A 20,101-nucleotide genomic window follows, 5' to 3' on the forward strand; every position below is an offset into this window, starting at 1 on the left:
CCTTGCTTTCTTGGGAGACAGCATGTGTCCGGGGCACTGCTGGATTCCGTTGCTAATACGTCATTTAGGGTTTGCACACCGTGTTCACAACTGGCCTGGCCTGGAATTTTCCCATGTTTGCTTGCTCAGCTTTGGAGCCTGGTTTTACTCGTGAGATCCGTTGGGCGATTTCCCATATCGCGTGTGCTCCAGAACGCTTTGTCTGGTGGGGGCCATTGTCTGCTTCTTGAAGATGCTGTAGAAATCACCCACAAAACTGGACTTGGAACCTTTCGGAGGAGAGTGAGAGACTTAAATTTCTCCAGTGGTGTTTTATCTATTAAGGTTTTCTACTTCATAAGGCAATTTTGGTCATTTTTTCCTTGAAAATTATCCATCACATCTGAGTTTTCAATTTAATAGGCATAAAGATATATATTAGAATCACATAATTATTCAATTTCTTCTGTACGTGTAGTCATCACTCCCTTTTCATTCCTAAGTCTTTATTCCTTATTTTATTTGCTTAAGGTTTATCTTGACTCTTTAAACAACCAGCATTTGGTTTTATTGGTCAATTCTACTTTCTTAAAAATTTCCTCTTTTGTCAATGTCCTTCTTTATCTTTACTAATTCCTTTCTTCATCCTTCTTTGTTTTTATCTTGGTGTTCTTTTCCTAGCTTCATGAGTAGCAGCTTAGTATGTTTGGTTTTGGCCTTTCTGGTTTTCTCGAACTGCAGGTAGGGCTATGCCTCTCCCTCTGAATGCCGTTTTGGCAGCACCCACCTGGTTTTGAAATGTGAATCTGTCCTGAATAGAGTTAATTTCCATTTTATTTTCTCTTTAATCTAAAAATTATTCCAGGGGTACCAATTTTGTGGCTTTTTGTTACCAATCTCCAGTTTTATTTCAAGGTGTAGACTTGTTGAAATGTATTGAGTTTTTCTTTCAGCCCAATCCACGGTTGTGTGTGCCCCTCCCAGGTACATGTGGAGACAGTGGAGTCTTTTCCATTTGCGAGTTAGATGTCGTCGTCGAGCCTTTTGGCCCCTCCATGTCACTATTTATTGTCTTTGTTCACTGCGACAGTCAGTTTCTAAGAAGGGGGCCAGAGTTGCCAGCGACAGTGTGGGTTTATCGATGGGTTGGTTTTGTTTAATTTCCTTGGCTTTGCCCCCGGGCCCTGACCCCTAGAGACACGCGTGCTTTTCCTTGGATCTGTGGGAGTCATCTCATCATTTGCTCCGGCCTCCCTTGCTCTCTTTCCTCTCCCCTTCTAGAACTCTCCATTGGTTCTGGAGCACTGACCACCACCTCCGTGCCCCTCTATTCCTTCACCCCTCACCTCTCCTCTCCAGCCTGCCACACCCTGGGCTCTGGCTCTGGCTTCCAGCTCTCATCCGACCTCCACTGCTCTTTGGCCCTTTCTGGGGAGCTGGTTTTGTCCATTCCTTTTGCAGACACCCGGTCCTTTGTCATCTGTCTAAGGCCATCGGACCTTGGGCTCCTTAGTTGTCAGCTCTTCCCATGACCCTAGCGGGGCCTCCCTGCAAGGAGCCCGGCCCCAGAGGGGTCCCCTGACGCCCAGGGTGCTGATTGTCGCTCTCCAGCCAGGGACTGACACCCCTCGGGCACGGCCGCGTGACGAAGGGCATCCGTGTCCCACCAGCCCCAAGTGTGCCGGGCAGCGTGCAGGGCAGTGGGCACAGGAAGCAGGATTGCGCAGAATCTCAAATGCCCTATACTGGCAGGTGCTCACAGTCCCCTGGGGGCCCTGGGGGGTCCCTCCAGTGAGTGGGAACTGGAAACAGGCAGCGCGGCAGTGATGGACACGGGGCTTCCCTGCGTCCGGCCACTCAGAGTGTGAGTGACGCTGGGGCTGCAGGCCGAGCAGGGTGAGGAGGGTGAAGAGGGTGAGGAGAGAGGGAGAGCACCGCGGCCAAGGGCACGGCATGTGCAGAGGCCCCGTGCAGGGTGGGAGCAGGGCGAGGGCCTGGCGCGGCGAGGGCAAACCACAGCAGGTAGTTCTTGAGAAGGTTCTGGGGGGTGCAGGGGCCGCTTTGTGCTCTGAACCTTTGCTCTGGCCACAGGGTGGAGGGGGTCCAAGGGGGAGCCGAGGGGACATGGAGGAGGAGGTGCTGAGGGAGTGAGACCCCCAGGGCAGCCCTGGGAGGGGAGGGGTCGCCATAGACCCCCACTCAGTGACCACAGCGTCCCGTGCCCTTCCCATACCTCCAGGCTGCTGGCCCAGGCCCGAGCCGCCCTCCCTGGCATCGGCTCTCCGCCGTCCCCGCACCCACATCTGGGGTCGTCACAGCTGTCCAGAGGCCCTGCTGCCTCACCCACTTTTTCCCTTTGCCCATGACGTCCCTCTTATACCTGGCTACTTCCTGCTGGGCCTTGGGGGGCTTCCTCCAGGAACCCCCACACACACCCTCAGCTAGAATCACATCCCTGGTCGGCACGGGCCTGGCAAGCAGGTAGGAGCGCCGGGCCAGGCTGAGGGGTGGTCCCCAAAGAGGACCTGCAGCTCGGCTCCACAGCCAGGGGGGCCCCCAGTTTCTAAGCAGCTGACCTCAAGGTGGGGAGCTGACTGTGAGGACCCGGGTGGGTGCGGACGAGAGAGGCACCAGAGGGGAGACCACGGAGGGGCAGAGGTCAGAGCCGCCACTGGCTTTGGAGCTGGAGAGAGGGGCCACGGGCCAGGGAACACAGGCAGCTTCTGGCCACTGGAAAAGGCGAGGGGACAGACCCTCCCCGGGAGAAGGCGCAGCCCTGCGTGCCCCTACCACCGCCCTGTGAGCTGGCCGGGCCCCGGAAGTGTCGGCGAATGCATCTGTATTTTTCGTGGTCATTTTTATGGCAGCCGCAGGGGACTCACAGGCAGCAGCTCCGGCCGCACCGGGTCAGAGCAGTGAGCAGAAGCTCAGACGCCACCCGCTCGGGGGGCTGCAACCCAGGAGGCATGGGTGGGGCTGGGCGAGGACCACCCGCCACGAGGGAGTTCGGACGCTTAGACTCGTGCTCAGTGCTGTAAAGAGTCACGGTTCCATCCGGGAAGTTTGCAGTTTCCCCAAAGACGCTCCCTGTGAGCAGAACACAGAAGTGTGAGCGGACTTAGCTGGACCAAGGGGAGGGACGGGTGTGCCCTGGAGACGGGGAGCACGTGCAAAGGCCCAGAGGGATCTGGGGACAGGCCCGGCTCCGGGACCCGACAGGAGGCTGGGGGAGCTGAGCGCGTGTCGAGGGAGTGGGCAGGGGCGTCTTGGAGTGAAAGGCAGAGGCCGCCAGAGCCTGGATTTCCTCTCCCCACAGTGGGGGACTCCAAGGGCGTTAGGCAATGGGGCGATAGGAATAAAATTTGCAGGCATAAGATCACCCTGAAACCCAAGAAAATATTAAGTCAGAGCAGGATGCTGTAAAGAAAGAGACAGAGAACCCAAAAGAGCCCTTGGAAATGCAAAGTGTGCTGCTTTATTTTTCCATCAGTAAAAGATGGAAGCAAATCGCTCAGAAAGTGGAATAAAGACAGAGAGATGGAAAATAAGAGAGACAGCCAAGAAGCGTGGAGTTTCCATCCAAGGAGATCCAACATCCAACTAACAGAAGCTGCAGAGAGGGGGAGAGCACGTATAAATGAGAGGCCCAGCAAGAACCTAGGAAAAGGGGGAGCTCCCCGTGTCCTTCCCAAACAGCGGGATAAAGAGAGTACCCTGGAATCTGCGTAAAGAACAAACAGGCGACCTGCCAAACCATGGGCCTCCGAAAGGATTGGTCTGCAGAAGAGGAGATTTATTGAGATGGCATCAGAGTTCTGAAGGAAAATGGAATTCTATACCCAGCCAGGGTACCCGCCCAAGGTGAGGACATGACAGGGACATCTTCCGACGTCCAGGGGTTCGTGAAATTGACTTTCTACACCTTTTCTTAGAAGGTGCTGGAGAATGTGCTCCAGCAAAACACGGGTGTAAACGAAGGAAGCAGGAGCTCAGGGGTCAGTGGTGCCTGTGCGGGGAGGACCCCGGGGGCCGAGCCCGGCAGCCATGCCCAGAGGAGTCTCCCTGCAATGAGAAGGGTGGGCGCGAGACCACCTGAAACAGCCACACTCCGAGCCCACCCCACAGGCCTCATCAGGGAGCACAGGGAGAACGGCAAGGGAAGGCGATGGCCCAGCACCCCTCGGAAGGAGCCGGCCGGAGCTCAGGGCCCTGCAGTGGAGACCCCGAGGTCACTGCCGGAGCGGGGGGCCTACAGATGAGGCCTGAGGGCGGGTCGGTGGTTTCTCATTATTCACTGCCCAGCGAGTGTGTGCCCCTGAGGACACAGCATGTGCACGCGCACACACGCTCACATTTAACTCTTCTGAAAAGAGCCTCTCTGGGCGCGAAGGTGAGTGAGGGCAGGAAGGAGGGTAGATGGAGGGGGCAAGTGGCTGCCCCAGCAGGCCGGGGCTGGCTGGGGGTGGGAAGTCATCAGGAAAGACCCCCCAGGCTCTGGCTTACCTGTCCAGTTCGTGGGGGGCTGCAGGGATTCTCCCAGGCGGGAACAAGGAGGACCCCGTGCAACCGAAGCCCCTCAGAGATTCCAGAGCTTCCCAGTGGGCATGGACTCGGCTTCTGGGGGCCCGTGAGCAAGCCCAGACCACGGGGGAGCAGGGGCCGCGGGGAGCCTTCTCCATCCCGGACCCTCAGCTCAGGGCCTCAGCTCCAATGTCCTTCTGGGGAAATGGGCAGATCCCTGGGGCCAGGTGTCCACAGAGAGGGAGCCGAGGGGAGGTGGGAGTGTCCATGGCTGTCCCCGGGCCAGCGTCCCTGCAGTCTCGCCTCCATGAGGCCCCCCCAGGTGCCTGAAGTCACACTGGCAATGCTGCCTACTTCAGGTTAGCTCTTGTTGTCAACAAATATTTCTGAATGTTTGCTGTGTACGGAGGTTCTGGGAAAATGGAGGGAAGTGTGTGGACCTGCCTTTAGGGGTGTCACGTACAGAGGGGCCACAGGCAGAAAACAGATGATACATCCTCCTCTGTGGGGCAGGGAAGGTAATCACCCAACATGGTTAGCCATTCACACTTGAGTAAGAATGAGTCTCTCAGTTAGCCATTCACACCTGAGTATGAATGAGTCTTGGAGCTTCACTCAGAACCATCCTAAACTTGCGTGGCCTCGCTCCAGGGATTAGTTCGACGGTGGGGGTCAAGCAGACGGGCAGGGGCTCCTACTCCCCAGAGATGCTTCTTCTGCTCCCCGAGTTCCCAGGCTGCATCCTCGGGGCCTCCGGGAGGCTCCCCCTCAGGAGCCCCTCCTCCCAGCCTGGTCGTGGCCCCTCCTGCCCCGTTCCCTCTCCCCGCGGCCTGGTCCTCCCCACTGTGCTGGAAACGATTTTGTTGTCTGCGGAGATTACGTGTAACCGCCCACGAGCGCTAAGTCTCCGGAGCGCGCAGCCTGTTACCTAACCGGGCCCAGCTCGTGCCAGTGTCTTGAGTAATTATTGGGGGGCAGGGGCCCCAGCCGCAGCAAGCCTCTCCGAGGGAATGCTATTGTTTTTCATGTCAGCTGCATTGTGAGGCTACATTTCACGTCAGCTGTGACTTGGAAGGAAAGAGAGCCCAGCCTTTGAAAAATGCAGAAATCAGGACCTAGCGGATGGAGGAGGGAGGGGGAGGGCTGTCGGGCAGGTTAACCCTTTGGGCTCCCGGTCATCCCCGGCTTCCCGGGGACCCGGACCCGCTCCAGGCCCGGCAGCCGCCGCTGTGTGCTTGGCAGCACCCGTGGAACCCACCGCGCGGTCACACACAGACGGAGCAGTCACGGCAACTCCCTGAAGGCCCCTCTCCCTCCTCCTCCTCCTGCTCCCCACCCCCCAGGTTTCACCCCAGCAGGACGGCCGGGCACCCGGGCCTGCTGGGCTCTGGGGCATGGGGGGCTCATCCACGCCACCCGGCCTGTTGCCGACAAGCCCGGGGGTGACTGGGGAGCCCTCCCCTCTGCCTCCACCTGGATGCTGCGTGCCAGGGACCGTGCCAGGCCCTGGGGGCCACAGAGCCCCTTCCTTGGGTGCTTGCCATCCAGGCAGGTCAGACAAGAAGCCAGCAGGCCGCTGGTGCGGGCACGAGGTTAGACTGCAACGAGGACTGAGAGGAAGTATGAAGCATGGCAAGCAGCGGGTGAGCAATGGGGTAGCAGAACGTCTCCAAGTATGTGGGAGCGAGCCAGACAGATGAGGCCTGAGCCCAGGCCTCCCCTTCCCCAGGAGCTCCTGGGCCAGCCGCGACCCTCCGCCAGGATAAGAGGTGATGGGCTGAATCTGGGGGGAGGGAGCTATTGATCCAGTTGCTGCTGTGACAATGACCAGGGAGGAGGGGTGCTGAGTCCGGAGAGAAGCGGCCACCCACAGGGCCCCCATTGGATCAGAAGCCCCCAGGACTGAAGTGTGCACTGGGCAGTAGCAGGACCCAGGCTCCGCTCTGTGTTTGCTCCACCGTCCATAAAACCAGGCTTCTGTCCTAGGGCTCCCGGTGGCTGCCCCTGTGGCTGCCATCACATCTGCATTCCAGCAGGGATCTGAAGGGCAGGTCCCTCCCCTGTAAGGACCCTGCACAGGAGCCACCTGCATCACCTCCCCTTTCATCCTGTTGACCAGAAGGTAGAACCCCGCCAGCATGGCATGGCACAGGTGCAAGAAAACCGTGTCTGTTCCACGTGGCCAAATGCTCAGCTAAAAAGTCAGGCATTCTCTTGATGAAGAAGGAGATAGTGGAAGTCAGACTGTTAGCTGTAGGAATTGGATGTCAGAGGTGGGGAGAGGGGAGGCCACTTTGGGGTGCTGTTTTGTGGGGGTGTTGAATTTGAGATGCTTCTCAGACACCAGGCGGCAAGGCCCGTGCTCCCGCAGTACAGGTGGGCCCGGCGAGGGCAGCTGAAGGGGTGCACCTGCTGCAGAGCACCACGGCAGGACCCCGGCTGGGCGGCCCCCTGCAGAGGCCAGCGGGGGAGGGGGTGCACAGGGGCCTTGGAGGAGGCAGCCGCAAGAAGGAGGGAGACCCTGGGGAGTGTGGGGTCCTGGGAGCTGGAGCGACCACCCCTCAGAAGTAAAGTCGGAGAAGTCAGGCCTGAAGGCAGCACTGAAGTCACCTCTGGCCTTGCTCACAGGGGTCCCTGGGACAAAAGCCCAGGGAAAACGGCTGAAGACTTCATGTGCCACCTCAGGTTGGATGTGTAAATTAACACCTGTGTTTATTTCCACTCTCCCCAAACCCCACTAAAATGAAGTAAAGACATTTTTAAAGTGTGGGGGGGGGTGTAAATCAACAAGAAATAAAAGAACATTGCAGAAGACAAGAGCAGACCAAAAAAAAGCCACAAATGGTTTAGAAGTTTGGAAGCCGGGCTGCAGGAGGCCCAGCGGAGACTGACCCAGGAAACCGGGAAGAGTAGAGCCCGTGCTGGCAGGGACAGAGCCGTCAAGAACGAGCTGATCCAGTCCAGAAGGCCAGAGGGCTAGAGGACGGGAGGCCCAGGTAGCCCCAAATCTGGGGCTGGAGCAGGGCTGTGGACAGGAGATGATTCACCAGAAGTCGGTCCAGTGAGCGGATGCCCCGGCTCTGCGCCTCCTGCAGCCCCGCTAAGGACAGGGTGTCGGCTCTGGCAAAGCTCAACCTCAGGGATTCTGAACTGGGGGACAGGCTGTGGTGAGGAAAATAAGGGGGATTTGGTGAAGGCTTCGTGCTCAGAAGCCCCCACCTTTCCCCCTTGTCTCCCAGAAGGTGCCCATCAGGGTGCGTTGCTTTGATTTCAGAAACCAGCAAGAAAGTGGCTCTCCTGAGTTTCTAGAGACAAAAGATAATCGCAACCAGAGGGAATCGAGATGGCATCAGACTTCTCAGCAGCAGTTCAGGAAGCCAGCACATTCCAGATAATTGCCTCCAAACTTCTGAGCAAAAATAAATCTTCCCAATCTGGAAGTTTCTACCCAAACTCTTAGGTTTGAGAATAGAATAAAGACATTTTCCTCCCATATGCCTTTTCCCAGAAAGCTACCTGAGGATGGCTTCCAGCAAAATGAGGGGAGAAAACAAGAAAGAGAGAAGCATAGAATCCAGGAACCAGAAGAATCACACACAAACACACACACACCCAAAAAAAACAGGCCAAGGAAATCCCCAACAGGCTGGAGGAAAGAAGCACAAAGGCTCAGCTGGCCAGAGAGCAGCCCGTCCTGCTGGGACTCCAGGAAGAATTTCCCGGAACAAAAATAATGGAGCTGATAGATTGCCTGGTGTGCTCGACAGGATGACAAGGGCTTTACATTCTGCAGGAGAGTTCAGGAATGAATTAGTGATGGATGCATTAAAAACTAAGCAAAACATAAAGGCAAGTCTCAACCCCCAGGAAAACAAAGTGTAATCACTGAAGCGCCCGGGACTCGGCTGAGGACAGTATTTACGTGGTGATGTAAATAGTCACGTGATGTTGACATAAAATGAAACAGTGAATATTCAGCCTACGCTTGTCACTAGGAACATCTAAAATGACAAAAGCGAGGTACAGCAGGATAAAGACGTGGTTTAGAAATGCTGAGGTGAAGCGGAGGCAGCTGAGGTAGATTTTGCCTCTGGAGCAGGGGCTGCGGACGGAGAACAGAGCACCCAGGGAGGGGTTTTCAGAGATGGGTGCTCTTAAAGAGGGCTTGCCGGCCGACGGTGAGAAGGTTCTGGAACAGAGGGGACGCCATGGCTCAGGGAACAGGGAGGTCAGACAGTGCCCCCAGGAGGAGCCTGAGAAGGGGCCTGATCACCTGCCCCCCAGCAGCCAGGGGCGAGGCAGGGCTGCGCGCCAGGCTCGGGAGCAGCGAGAGAGCGGGCCGCAGGCAGGCAGCTGGGAGCGCAGCCTTGGAGCCGGCTGGAGGGGACCCAGCGGCCCTCTGCGTAGCTGGGGGCTCGGGCACCGGGTGAGAGACGGGCGTCCTCGTGGTCACCCCTCCCTCCTCTGACGGGCTGGTGAGGGGCTGGGTGCTGCACCCAGGACAGGTCAGCAGTGGTCTCCGAGGCACCGGGGCCTGAAGTGCCAGTGGTGGCCCTGCTGTGGCGTTCAGGGGCCCCGTCTGGTCAGGGGGGTCCCCCATCCCAAACTCAGTCTCGGGGCAGGAAGGGCAGGCGGGGAGCTGAGGGACGGGCCTGAGTTTCTCGTCAGCCCCAGGTCAGCCTGGGGCCTCCTTCCTGGGTGGAGGCCGCCCTGCCCTCCCCACCACCTTCCAAACATTGTGGACCCTCCACCCCGGGAGTCCGCACGGCGCTGCTGCCCCCTGGTCCCCGATCCCCGAGGACACACCACCTGCCCCCTCGGGCACCCACAGAGCCACACACCCAGGGCCTCCCCCACCCCACCCCCAGGCCAGGCACCCAGGGGCTTGGCTTCCATCTGAGCTGACCGCAGGGTCCTGGGGGCCATGTGGGTGACCTGGGGGCTCCTGCTCAGGTCTCACTGAGGCAGGGCAGGGGTCACAGGACAGCAGGCCCCGGAGCAGCCGGCCTGGGGCAACCCTGGTGCCAGCAGCCCGGCCTCCCCTCCTCCCCCTCCTCCATCCTCTCCTCCCCCTCCTCCATCCCCTCCCCTCTCCTCCCCCTCCTCCCCTTCCCCCCAGAGCCTTGGGAGGGGTAGCTGGGACCCCAACAGCCCTGCAGGTCCTGGAGCCCAGCCTGGCCCCCACCCACCCACCGCTGTCCCTCTCTGCATCCGCTGTGAAGTGGGGTGCTGAGGTGCATGCATACAGGGTCCTAAGCGGGGACAGGAGGGCCTGTGAAAGTGGAGACAGCATGGAACCCGACGTCCTGGTGGAGGGTTGGCGGTGACGGGGGACCCAGGATGGTCACCTGGGCCAGGCAGCAGCCCGGCACTGCATCCTCCCAGAGAAGGCTCCAGACAGGTGTCACTGAGTGACCTGGCAGCAGGGTACGGGGGGGCCGGGCACCCATGGGTGGACCGTGCTGGGCCTGTGACAGGCTCCCAGGACCTTCCGAGGCCACCACGGCTTCCGTGGGGGGCTGGGCCGGGACGGGGTGCAGGTGGGGAGGCCGTCCCTGCCCAGCTCGGCCCAGGTGCCTCCCTCAGGTCCAGGGACCACCCTTGCCTGCACCCTCCAATTCTCCACCTCCCTGAGGCCACTGGGCTCACCCAGGCCCCGGGGGGCTACGGGAGGCCAAAGCCCACAGGCCACAGCCCTCCCCGGGCTCCATGCACCCCAGGACCCCCTCCCCAACCAGGAACCCGGCCCCCAGGGGGTCCCCACCCACCTCTGGGACTCCTCAGAGGAAAACCCGGATGTGTGCAGTGTCCCAGCTCGGGGGCAGCTAGATGTGCGTGGCCAAGGGGGTTCCCCACCCACGGAGCTCCCGGCAGGTGGTTCCAGGGGTGCAGGGCCCAACCTGGAGTGCTGGCTGGCAGGTCAGGGACCCTGAGACTCAGCAGCAAGCCAGCAGAGTCGCCAGCCCCTGTGGACACCGCGAGCAGGGGACAGGCCACTGGCTGTGGCTGGAGGCAGGCAATGGCCGCAGAGTGCGGACCCGAGAGAGGGTTTTGTGACTCCCCTGGGGGTGGGAGAACCAGCCACAGGCCGGGCACTGGTGGACCCAGCAGCAGGGGGAACCCATACAGTGGGGCATGTGGTGGGAGCTGGGGGACCGGAGAGCGGGGTGAGGTGGCAGTGGGGGTGCTGAGGGCTGCCCTAAGGGGGAGTAAGGGGCCATGAGGTTAGCGGGGGCCCGTCAGTGCGGGGGCCCCAGGTGCAGACCTGGCAGGCGGGGGTCCAGGCCTGGCCAGGAGAGCGGGTTGGCCGGGTGAGGCGGGGTGTTGGTGGGGAGCTCATACTTGCCTGTCTGGGGGATACGAGTTGGTGTGGGGGGCAGGAGGCAAGCATGAGGGCTCTGGGGCATCAGAAGGCGCGTCTCTGAAGATTTAGAAGCCCCCAAGGGTCCCAAAAGGGGTGCCGAGGGGGTCATCAGGGAACAGTGAGCCAGGGCCGCAGTCTTTGGGAAATGGGGGTTCTGTGTTGGGCAGAAAGAGGGGTGCAGAGTTGGGGTCCGATGCCCCGTGGCTGGAAAGTGCTTTGGAGGAGGCGGCAGGAGGAGGGTCTGAAAACAGCAACGCAGGGCAGGCCCCCCACCTGCAGAAGCACTCGCATTTCAGCCAAGGGGTGACAGCACCCTTGGCAAAGCGGGGGAGGCTGGGGGTGCCGGGGGCAGGCGGGGGTCCCCCTGGGAGCACCCTTTCAGTGTGGCCCTGCCTGTTGGCACCAAGGACCCCCTCCTGGACATGGCGGAGACCTCTGCAGGCCTCCCCGAGACCTGCCCTCGTGGCGAGGCGCCCGTGCAGCTGCCCCCAAGGCCCCCTCGCCACACGTCTCCCCACGGGCCTCCACCTCCGCGGGGGCCAGCTCATGTCTCCAGCCGTGCCCAGCCCCAGCCGACGGCCGCAGTGTCACTGTGCCAGGCCTGCTTGGGGTGGGTAAACAGACACGGGTAGAGCAGCTCGGAGGGGGTGTTGGTCCAAGATGTTCTCATTTCTCAGGGAGGATATTTTCGTAGAATGCTCACATAGTGGAGGAAAAAAGAAAACCCAAGTCCACAGACTAATTCTAAAGTAAATGTTCAGGTAGTGAACAAGTAGAAGGGTGGGAGCACCTGCTGGGCAAAATCACACCCTCATAGAGCTAGGTTTACAATTGCACATGTGTGCACATGTGTGTACACACACGTGGACTTGCCCTGCACACCTCCCGTGTACACAGCCTCAGCCACGCTGCACGTGTGCACAACTGTACACACACACGATAGCCAGCATCTTCATGGCGCGTTCCGTTTGCTCCTCACCTCTCCTGTGGAAGGAGGTGCTCCCCTGAGCCCCATTTTACAGATGGGGAGACTGAGGCCTGGAGAGGTGAGGTACCCGCCCATCCGAAGCGGCTGGGACAGGGTTTGCACCAGGTCACCTGTCCATGTGCCCGTGGGCCCGGGCAGCCTCAGCCCCCTGCCCACCATGCACCCAGAGCCGGGGCCTCACGCCCAGCCCCCCTCAGACCCTCCTCGGGCCCGTCAGGCCCTCAGCAGACCCAGGCTCTCACGGACACGGGGATGTGTGCACCCACACCCAGCCCTGTGGCAACAGGTCACAGCCAGCAGCCACGTCCCATCATAGGATGGAACCATCCAGAACAACGCCGGCCCTGGGGACTGGCAGCGGCACCTCAGCAGCTGGAAGCACCGGGGATTTTTCTCCAGGAGCTGAAGCACTGAAGAGAAGTCCAAGCACAGTCCCCGGGTCTCCCACCATAAGTCACAGCGCAGGGGCGCCGGGCTCTGTCCCACTCACAGCCAGCTCCGCTAGGCCGTGCAGCCCCACGGGGCCCGGGAAAGGCAATGCGCTGTGCGGCCTCGTCCCGCCTTCTCCCCACGGGGGCCGGGGTTCCCAGGCCCGTGGCACCCGCCACCCCAGACAGAGGGTTCACTGGGGACTTGGAGCTCCAGGCGCTGGGCGGTCAGCACCGCCACATTCTTGAACCCACGTCAGCCAAGCCCCTCCATGAGCCAGCGCTGGGTCGGGGGGCCCTGGCTCCCGTGGGAGAGCAGCTCAAGGAGCAGGCGGGTCAGCACCCCAGGAGAGGCGGTCAGTGGACAGCGGGCCCCGGGGAGGTGGTCTCCGATCAGGCAGCGGTGCAAGGTGTGAGGGTCGGGGAGGGACGGCCGTGGCCACGGGGGCAGCAAGGACAGAGGCGCTGGGCCGGGCGCAAGGGGCCAGGGGCGGGGGCGGAAGGGGCCAGAGCCGCGGGGACCCCGGTGAGCAGGGCAGAGCCGGGATTCGTGTGGAGTTCTGGAAGGAAGGCCTCGCAGAAGCAGCTGCAGCAGGGAGGCAGGTGGAGGTGACCACAGTGGCTCCAGGGCCAGAGGGCAGGGGTCTGGCCTGGAGCAGAGGGGAGGTGGGCGTGGCCCCTAGTGGGCGGGGTCTCCTGGGTAGGTGGGGTCTTCCCCAGTAGGTGGGGTCTCCTGAGTGGGCAGGGCCTTCCCCCAGTGGGGCGTGGTCTTTCCCAGGTGGGCGGGGTCTGCCAGTGGAGGGGTCTCCCCCGATGTGCTGATGGATTGGGGTACAGCCTAAGAGAATGAGACACAGCCAGCACGACCCCGAGGTTCAGGACAGGGTGGGCTGTGGGGAGACAGAGGGGCCTAAACGGAGGAGGCCCTGGCAAGTGGGTGGGCCGTGGCCTCTGTTGGAGGTCCTTCCCCCAGGCCGGGCAGCAGGGACGGACGCTGACCACTGCCCGCCCCGGAGAAGGGTCTGGGCGCACGGACTGGGTCAGCCTGCGTCTCGCCCCTTCTGATTTTGTCAGTGGCTCCCGTCACCCTGGGGTGGGCTCTCGGCGTCGCCGCCCATGCTGGGGGCTCAGGGGCAGAGGTTATGCAATGGGGTGGAGCTGGCGGCCCGGGTCGGTGTGTCCCCCGCCCTGGGTGCCCCGGGCAGTCCCACGTCCACACCTCACTCTCCACCTGTGCAAAGTGGGACCCCTCCTCGCCCTGGGCGTCCCGGCTGGGGTGCCTGGCGTCTCGGGGAGAGTCGGAGGGGCAGCGGGCAACAGAGAGTCCCGGGCCTGGGGTTTGCGCCTGTCTTCCCTGTGGCCTTCATTTCCCTTCCGTGAAGTCGGGTGCATCCACGGGGGCATGGTGGGGGGCAAACAAGAGCGGGCTCAGATGTTGGGCGTCACCCCGGCTGCGTCTGCCCCCTGCCCCTCCCGCCTGGCCCCGCGCCCCCGCGAGTCGCCCCGAGAACGGGTCGGTGTTGCTCGCTCCCTCTCGGCGTCCACCAGCAGGAAGAGGGCCGAGCTGACCTTTGCCCTGTGACCCTGCAGGCGGTTGTGTCTGGCTCGAAGGGCCCCTCCCTGCCTCTAGAACTGACCTCCAGGGGCCCCTGGGGAGCACAAGCCGCTGCCCCCCCGGGGGACCCCAGCCAGGGCAGTCATGGGGCTCCCCGCGATCGAGGCCAGGGGTCGGGGGCTGTACACGGCCAGAGCTGGGTCGGGACCAGGCAGGCTCTGCAAAAACCTTCCCTTCAAAGATTCTTTTTCAAGATTTTCTTTTGAAAACAAACTCATGACCGCATCAAACACGCCTTCCGGGGTCCCCTCGCCCCCCATTCCAGGGACTTTCTAACTGGCTGTCACCCTAATTGCCTTTTTCTCCTCTGAGGGCTGTGTACAGCCTGGACGGTTATTAATTCGGTCCGTCGGGGCAGGCGACAGAAGAGCTTTTGTTTCTCTCGCCTGTTTAGTCATGATCAAGTTGCGAATAATGACCAGATCCGAGATCCCCAAAACCGATGTGGCCCGGCAGCCCTTGGGGAAAGCCACCCCGGTCCCCACTGTGGGCCCTGCTGCCCCTGAGGTGGCCGTGCTCCCCCTGGGCACTGCCCGCACCCCACGCCAGGCTCTGGCTCCGTCCAGCTGCTTGAGGGGCTCGCCCAGTGCTAGTGAATCCATAGCTGGATCAGGGCTCTCCATGATGGGGGCTGGAGGAAGGAGACAGGGTGATGCAACTGGAGCGGGGGCCTCTCCGAGAGGTGAGCCCCGGGGCTGAGGGGGTGACGCCCACCTGCCTGGCCGAGAGGTCAGAGGGAGGCTCTGAGGGGCAGCTCCGGGGACACTGGGCAACCAAGAGGCACGTGCCCGGACGAGCAGGCCCAAGGCCGCCAGGCACCCCCTTCTTGCCCCAGGGCTTCATGGGGGCCGGGCCATCCATCCAAGGTGGCTGTGACCGAGTCCCCCAAACCAGGTGATCCTCACATTTCCACCTTCCCCCAGAAAGCCCCCTGCAGGCTCCCCCACCCTCGGCACACTCGGCAGCCCCCACAGATGCCCCAGTGCCGCGAGATGAAAATGCGCGAAACTGCAGAGTCGCTTCTGGGACTGATTTGGTGCTTTAATCGATGCCAAGCCCGTCGATGGCCCTGCAGAGCCTGCACAGCCCCGACCACACCCAGGCCAGCCCGGGCCAGGGCTCTGCCTGCGGGTTCCGGGGAGGTGGTGGCCCCAGAAGTGACCAGGACCCCGGGTGTGGCCTGGCTTCCTCCATCCTCAGAGGACTCCCCCATGGACCTCAGGACGGCAGCCCGGGGACCTCGTGGCCGTCTCCGGTTTGCATCCCACTGGTAGCAGGAGTCGTGGGGGTTCTGAGCCCGGGGCCCGGATGGGATTGGGGGGTCGGTGGGACGGTGCAGCCAGGCAGGAGGGGCGAGGCCCTGCATTTCTGCAGGCTGCCCCTCCACACGGGCCCTGCCCACCCACTGGCCGTCGAGCGCCCGCCCACCCTTCTGAGCTATACCCGCCGCCCAGGCCCTCGCCGGCTCCCTGGCACGTCTGGTTGCTGCCCCGACAGGCTGCCCACCCTGAGGGTGCCGTCTTCCCCTCCCACAGAGCCTCAGCGATGGGGGTCAAGGGGGAGATGGGGGACCCTGAGGGTCCTGCTGGCGACTGGGCAAGGCACTTCTCCTCCGGGGCCCGGGGTCTGTCTGGGAGTGCAGGCCCTAGGTGGACAGGTGTGACTTGCCCTGCCCCCAGGGCAGAGGGCACTGCCATCCCCCCACAGGGTGGGCCGTCAGGGCAGGCAGAGGCCGGCAGGGGTACCCCGGGGTCCCCACCACTTCCTCCTCTGGGGAAAGGGTACAGCCCCTCACAGGCAGTGCCCAGCCAGATGAGTGGCTGTCCCGGCCGCCTCCTGCCCAGGGTCTCTCCTCTCCCCTCAGCGCCCTAAGGGTCCCTGGGGGGGTTGGGGAGCACCCACACTTCACGGTGGTGCCACTGCCCTGGGCCCACCTGGGAACCCAGAGAACTGGCTGCTTGGTTCACCTCCAGCATCTTCCTGGGGTCCCCCCTGCCTGGCCACCCCTGGCACCCCAGCTCCGCCCCCAAATCCTCTGCCCTCGGAGATGGGGGGCTGAGGCAGCCAGGGCCGAGCTGGGCCGGTGGGGGCTGGTCCTGCCCGGCGTCGCTCAGCACCCATGTCCTGGGGCACAGGGTGCTGTAGCCGCTCCACCTGCTGCCGTCCTCGGGCTGCTGGGCCCAGAACTCCAGCCCGGGCTCCACCACCCCGTTCCCTGGCCCTTTCCTGAGCCTCCCTGCTGGGGGAGGGACCCCTGGGGCTCGGCCCCCACATCCCTCCCCTCCTCCACTTGCCCGTGGCCTCCTGGTCCTTCCGGCACCTGGGGAGGTTCCCCGGGGCATCTCCGTGAGCTCACTGACCACCCCACCCTGTCCCAGGCCCCTCCTGCCTCACAGGGCCGGTCCCTTCTCCGCGGGAGCCCTGGGGCTTGGCACAGACGGGCCTTTGCCCGGTGTATGGTGAGGCCACAGGCCCAGGGCAGCAGCCCCAAGAGGGCTCCGGGCCCTGGGTGGATGGGGGCCTGGTTCTCTGGCTCTGGCTGCTGGGGAGATGGTGGTGCCACTGAGGCAGGGGAGGCGCTGCCTGGTGGGGGAGAGGCGGGCAGGGCGGCAGGAGCCTGGCCGGGAGCACCCTGAGGCCCAGAAGGGAGGCCCCTCCCACAGTCCAGGCGCCCTGCCCACAGGGGCAGGGACGGGCACCCCTCGCCCACATCTGCCGCCCGGGCCTGCTCCTGGCCTGTGCCGATCTGCTCCCCGGCACCCTGCCCCCCCGGGCCTCCTCCCCGCCAGCCCGGACCAGCCCCCCAGGAGCTCCGCCCAGGGTGGTGAACCCCAGAGCTCCTCCAGGTGGAGCAGATGCAGCCCCCAAAAGGCCCAAGCCTGGCCCGGGAAGCTAATGGCTGCAGCAAGGCCAGACGCTGACCAGTCCCCTGGGGCAGGTCCCACTGTGCCCAGAGCCCACCCAAGGGGTCAGGCACCATCTGGTCCTGCACTGACCAGGGAACGGGCGAGGCCCCAGGGAGGAGGGTCCCCGACGTGTGCTCACAACAGGGACTCACGCACAGAGGACTTGCACACCGACACACACCAACATGCACGCGTTGCACACGCAGGCCCTGTGCCCACCTCCGCAGCCTCGCCCGGCCCCGGCTGCCCCGTCACCGCCGCCCTCCCGCTCTTGTGCCGGCAGGTGACACGACTGGACCAGCGGCTCGTGCTCATCGCCGACATGCTGCACCAGCTCCTGGCCCTGCACCGCGGGGGCGTCCCCGGCAGCGGCAGCTCAGCGGCCCAGCCTGGCGGTGGCCCCATCAACCCCGAGCTCTTCCTGCCCAGTGGCTCCCTGCCCACCTACGAGCAGCTGACCGTGCCTGACGGGGGCACCGAAGAGGGGTCCTGATGGGGGGGCCGGGCCCGACGGGGAGACATGGGGCAGCCCTGCCCGGCCCACCCCACCTCCTGCTCAGCCTTGGCCCCTCCCCAAAGGCCCCGAGGACACGGTCCCCCGGACTCCCCTGTGGGCAGAGCCCAGGCTTAGGGTGGGCCAAGGCCACCTCCACCCTGCCAGCGGGGACTTAAAGTTGGCTGGGTGTGGGGGCCCCTCTCAGGTCCGAGGCTGTCACCTCTGGGACCCCAGCCCCCCACATCCTGGGCTGCCCGTGACCATGCACAGGGGTCAGAGCACAGTGGCTGGGGTTGGGCTGGCCTCCCTGGGCCGGGGACTTGGGGTCCGTCCCGTGTGTGGCAGGGAAGTCAGATTGCAGAGAGATGGGGGGGGGCCGGGGCAGGGTCTGTGGGGACACCCCACCCCCCAAAACTTGAGTTCTGGGCCCAGCGGACCTGGGGAGGAGGCAGGCAGGCAGGCCTGTGCGGGCGGATGTGGGTCCCCAGTGAAGGCCCGTGCACCCCCACAGTGGGACCCAGGCCTGGCCTGGGGCCCCTCCCTGCTCTCAGGAGGTGCTGACCCCTGGGGGGTGGGGGCCTGTGGAAGGGGGTGGGCTTGTCCCCACTCGGGGGGCAGCTTCTTCACCCCATCCAGGAGTGCAGAGCTGGGGCCCCTGAACCCCTACTCTGCCTACAGCCCCCACCTGTCAAGTCTGAGCAGACAGACGGACGCACAGACAGGCCGACAGATGGGCGCTGTCACACCCCTCGGCCGGCAGCTGAGCCAGGGGTCTTTTGCGGGTGTCAGAACCCCCACCCAGGGCAGGGGCTCCTTCTGGAATCGGGTCTCGCAGAAACCAGGTGATCTTGCAGTGATTTGGGATCTGTCTAATGAGTTTCACGGTGTGGTGTTGATTATGGCGCCGGGTTTTCCTAATAAACGTGGAGAATCGAGGGCTCGTTGTTGCTCTCACTCTGGCCTTCGTCCCGGGGCCTCTGCGGAACATTTGGCCCCTCTCCGTCCCCCCACTGCTGGACTCGCTCCCTTAGTCGGGGCCCAGATCAGAGCCCCCCTTCCAGGAAGCTTTCCCTGATTGCCCCTTGTGAGCACCCACCCCTCCAGTCCCGGGGACCCTGGGGCAGGACGCTGCAGCGGCCCGGGGAGCCTGCACCCCGTTTCTCCTCCCACTGTGGGCCTCACGCCATGAGCGTGGCTGCCCGTGAGCACGGAGGGGGAGGCAGCCCCTCGCCTTTGACCCTGTGGCGCAGGAGCCCGCAAAGGTGTCCACGCACGGCCCGGCCCTGAGGACGGAGCCCGGGGAAGCAGGGCTGGGGGAGGCGGGAGGTTTGCGGAAACTTTCACCCAGGGACCCCAGGCAGGGCGCGCCACGTGGGGGCTGGAGGCTGAGGCGGCCGTGAGGGCGGGAGCGAGGGCAGGAAGACACCAGGCCAGGGGCAGGCAGGAAGGCAGGGCTGCCCACCCCCAGGGGCCCCCACCCCCAGGGAACCCACCCCCCAGGACCTGGGTCCTGCCCTCCCCTCCCCCTCCCTCTCAGCACCCATTGTCCAGGGGCACCCTGGCCTCAGCCTCCCCCTACCCAGGCTGCTCCCTGGGCCTGGTAGTCTGTCCCTCGGCGTCTGTGACTTCCCTGGGGTGAGGGCCCGCGGCCGCCCACTGCAGGCCCTGTGACGGCCCCTTCTCGTGGAGGAGGAGACGAGGCTCCGAGAGGCCGAGGGGCCCGTCTGGAGCACCCCTGACCCGCCTGGCTCCAGCCCCCCTGTTGCCTGGGCTCTGGCCACCCCAGGCTCCCCCCGGCCACACGCTGTGCCCACTGCCCGGCCCCCTGCGAGCCACGCTGACCTGTCACCACTGCCCTCCCAGGCCAGCTGCCCCATCCGAGGACCCGGGAGCCCCCAGGCTGAGGACCGTCCAGAGTCTCCTGGCTGGAAACCGGCTGGCCTCCCACATGGGGCGGGGTGCGGGAAGGGGTGGGGTGCAGGCTTTCCCCCCAGTGCTGCACAGCCACCAGGGGGGTGGGAACCACTCGGCCAGGAAGGGGCACAGATGCTTGTACTCACGCACCTCACAGCTTTTGACCATCCTTTGGGGGGCTGCCCCCCACCCCACACTCCTTCCCAAGCCCAGGCCTTTAGGGCTAGGGGCAGCCGAGATTTTGAGGGACGGGGCTGTCCTGGGGCCGTGGAGGCAGCCAATAGCAGGGTGGGTTCCAGGCGGCAGAGCATGGGGGTGGGTGAGGCCACTCCAGAAGGGGGTGCCCTGGGCCCACATGGGGGGCTTGAGCAGAGCCCCGCCCTGCTGGGACAGCTCCTCGTGGGGACCCACTCTGAGCCCAGTCCTGGACCCCACCCATGGGGACTTGGCATCTGGCCTGGGGGTGCAGGCTAGCACGGGGGAGGGGAGGCAGGCAGCCGAGGGCCCCCCGTGGCTTCCCCAGCCCCGCACCCACCGAGGGGAGGGTGGCCCCGGTCCCAGGGAGGTGGGCAGTGGTTTCCCTGTTGAGTCAATATTTGTGGAAACCCTGAGAAGCGGGGAACCCCAGGAGCCCCCTGGCCCCAGGCCCACGGGCGGCTCCAGCCAAGCCGCCCATCTGGAGGGGGCACGGCCCCGGCGCCCAGCCAGGCTCTGTCGTCGTGTCATCGACCGTGCACGGAGCGTCCAAGCACTGCACGGCCCCCCGGGAGAAAGGCGGCCATTGCGAACCTCTCGGGTGTGAAATGCAATTTACCTGAAATAAAGCCCAATTATGGAATTAGCTAATTAAAGCTGGCGGAGGCGGCCTGGCCAGCCGGGCGCTCGGTGCC

At 63.5% G+C, this 20,101-nt stretch overlaps 1 protein-coding gene across 1 annotated transcript in view; it reads left to right on the forward strand.

The window, feature by feature from the left end:
- Positions 1-18,232, forward strand: part of KCNQ1 (potassium voltage-gated channel subfamily Q member 1) — a 277,922-nt gene extending 259,690 nt beyond the window's left edge. Inside the window, 1 exon segment of the mRNA XM_037839412.1 lies at positions 17,085-18,232. Within this exon segment, the coding sequence (XP_037695340.1) occupies positions 17,085-17,294 (210 nt within the window). The 3' untranslated portion in view covers positions 17,295-18,232.
- Positions 18,233-20,101: the final 1,869 nt, after the last annotated feature.

Source organism: Choloepus didactylus, chromosome 6, assembly GCF_015220235.1.
Source record: "Choloepus didactylus isolate mChoDid1 chromosome 6, mChoDid1.pri, whole genome shotgun sequence".
Lineage (NCBI taxonomy): Eukaryota > Metazoa > Chordata > Mammalia > Pilosa > Megalonychidae > Choloepus > Choloepus didactylus.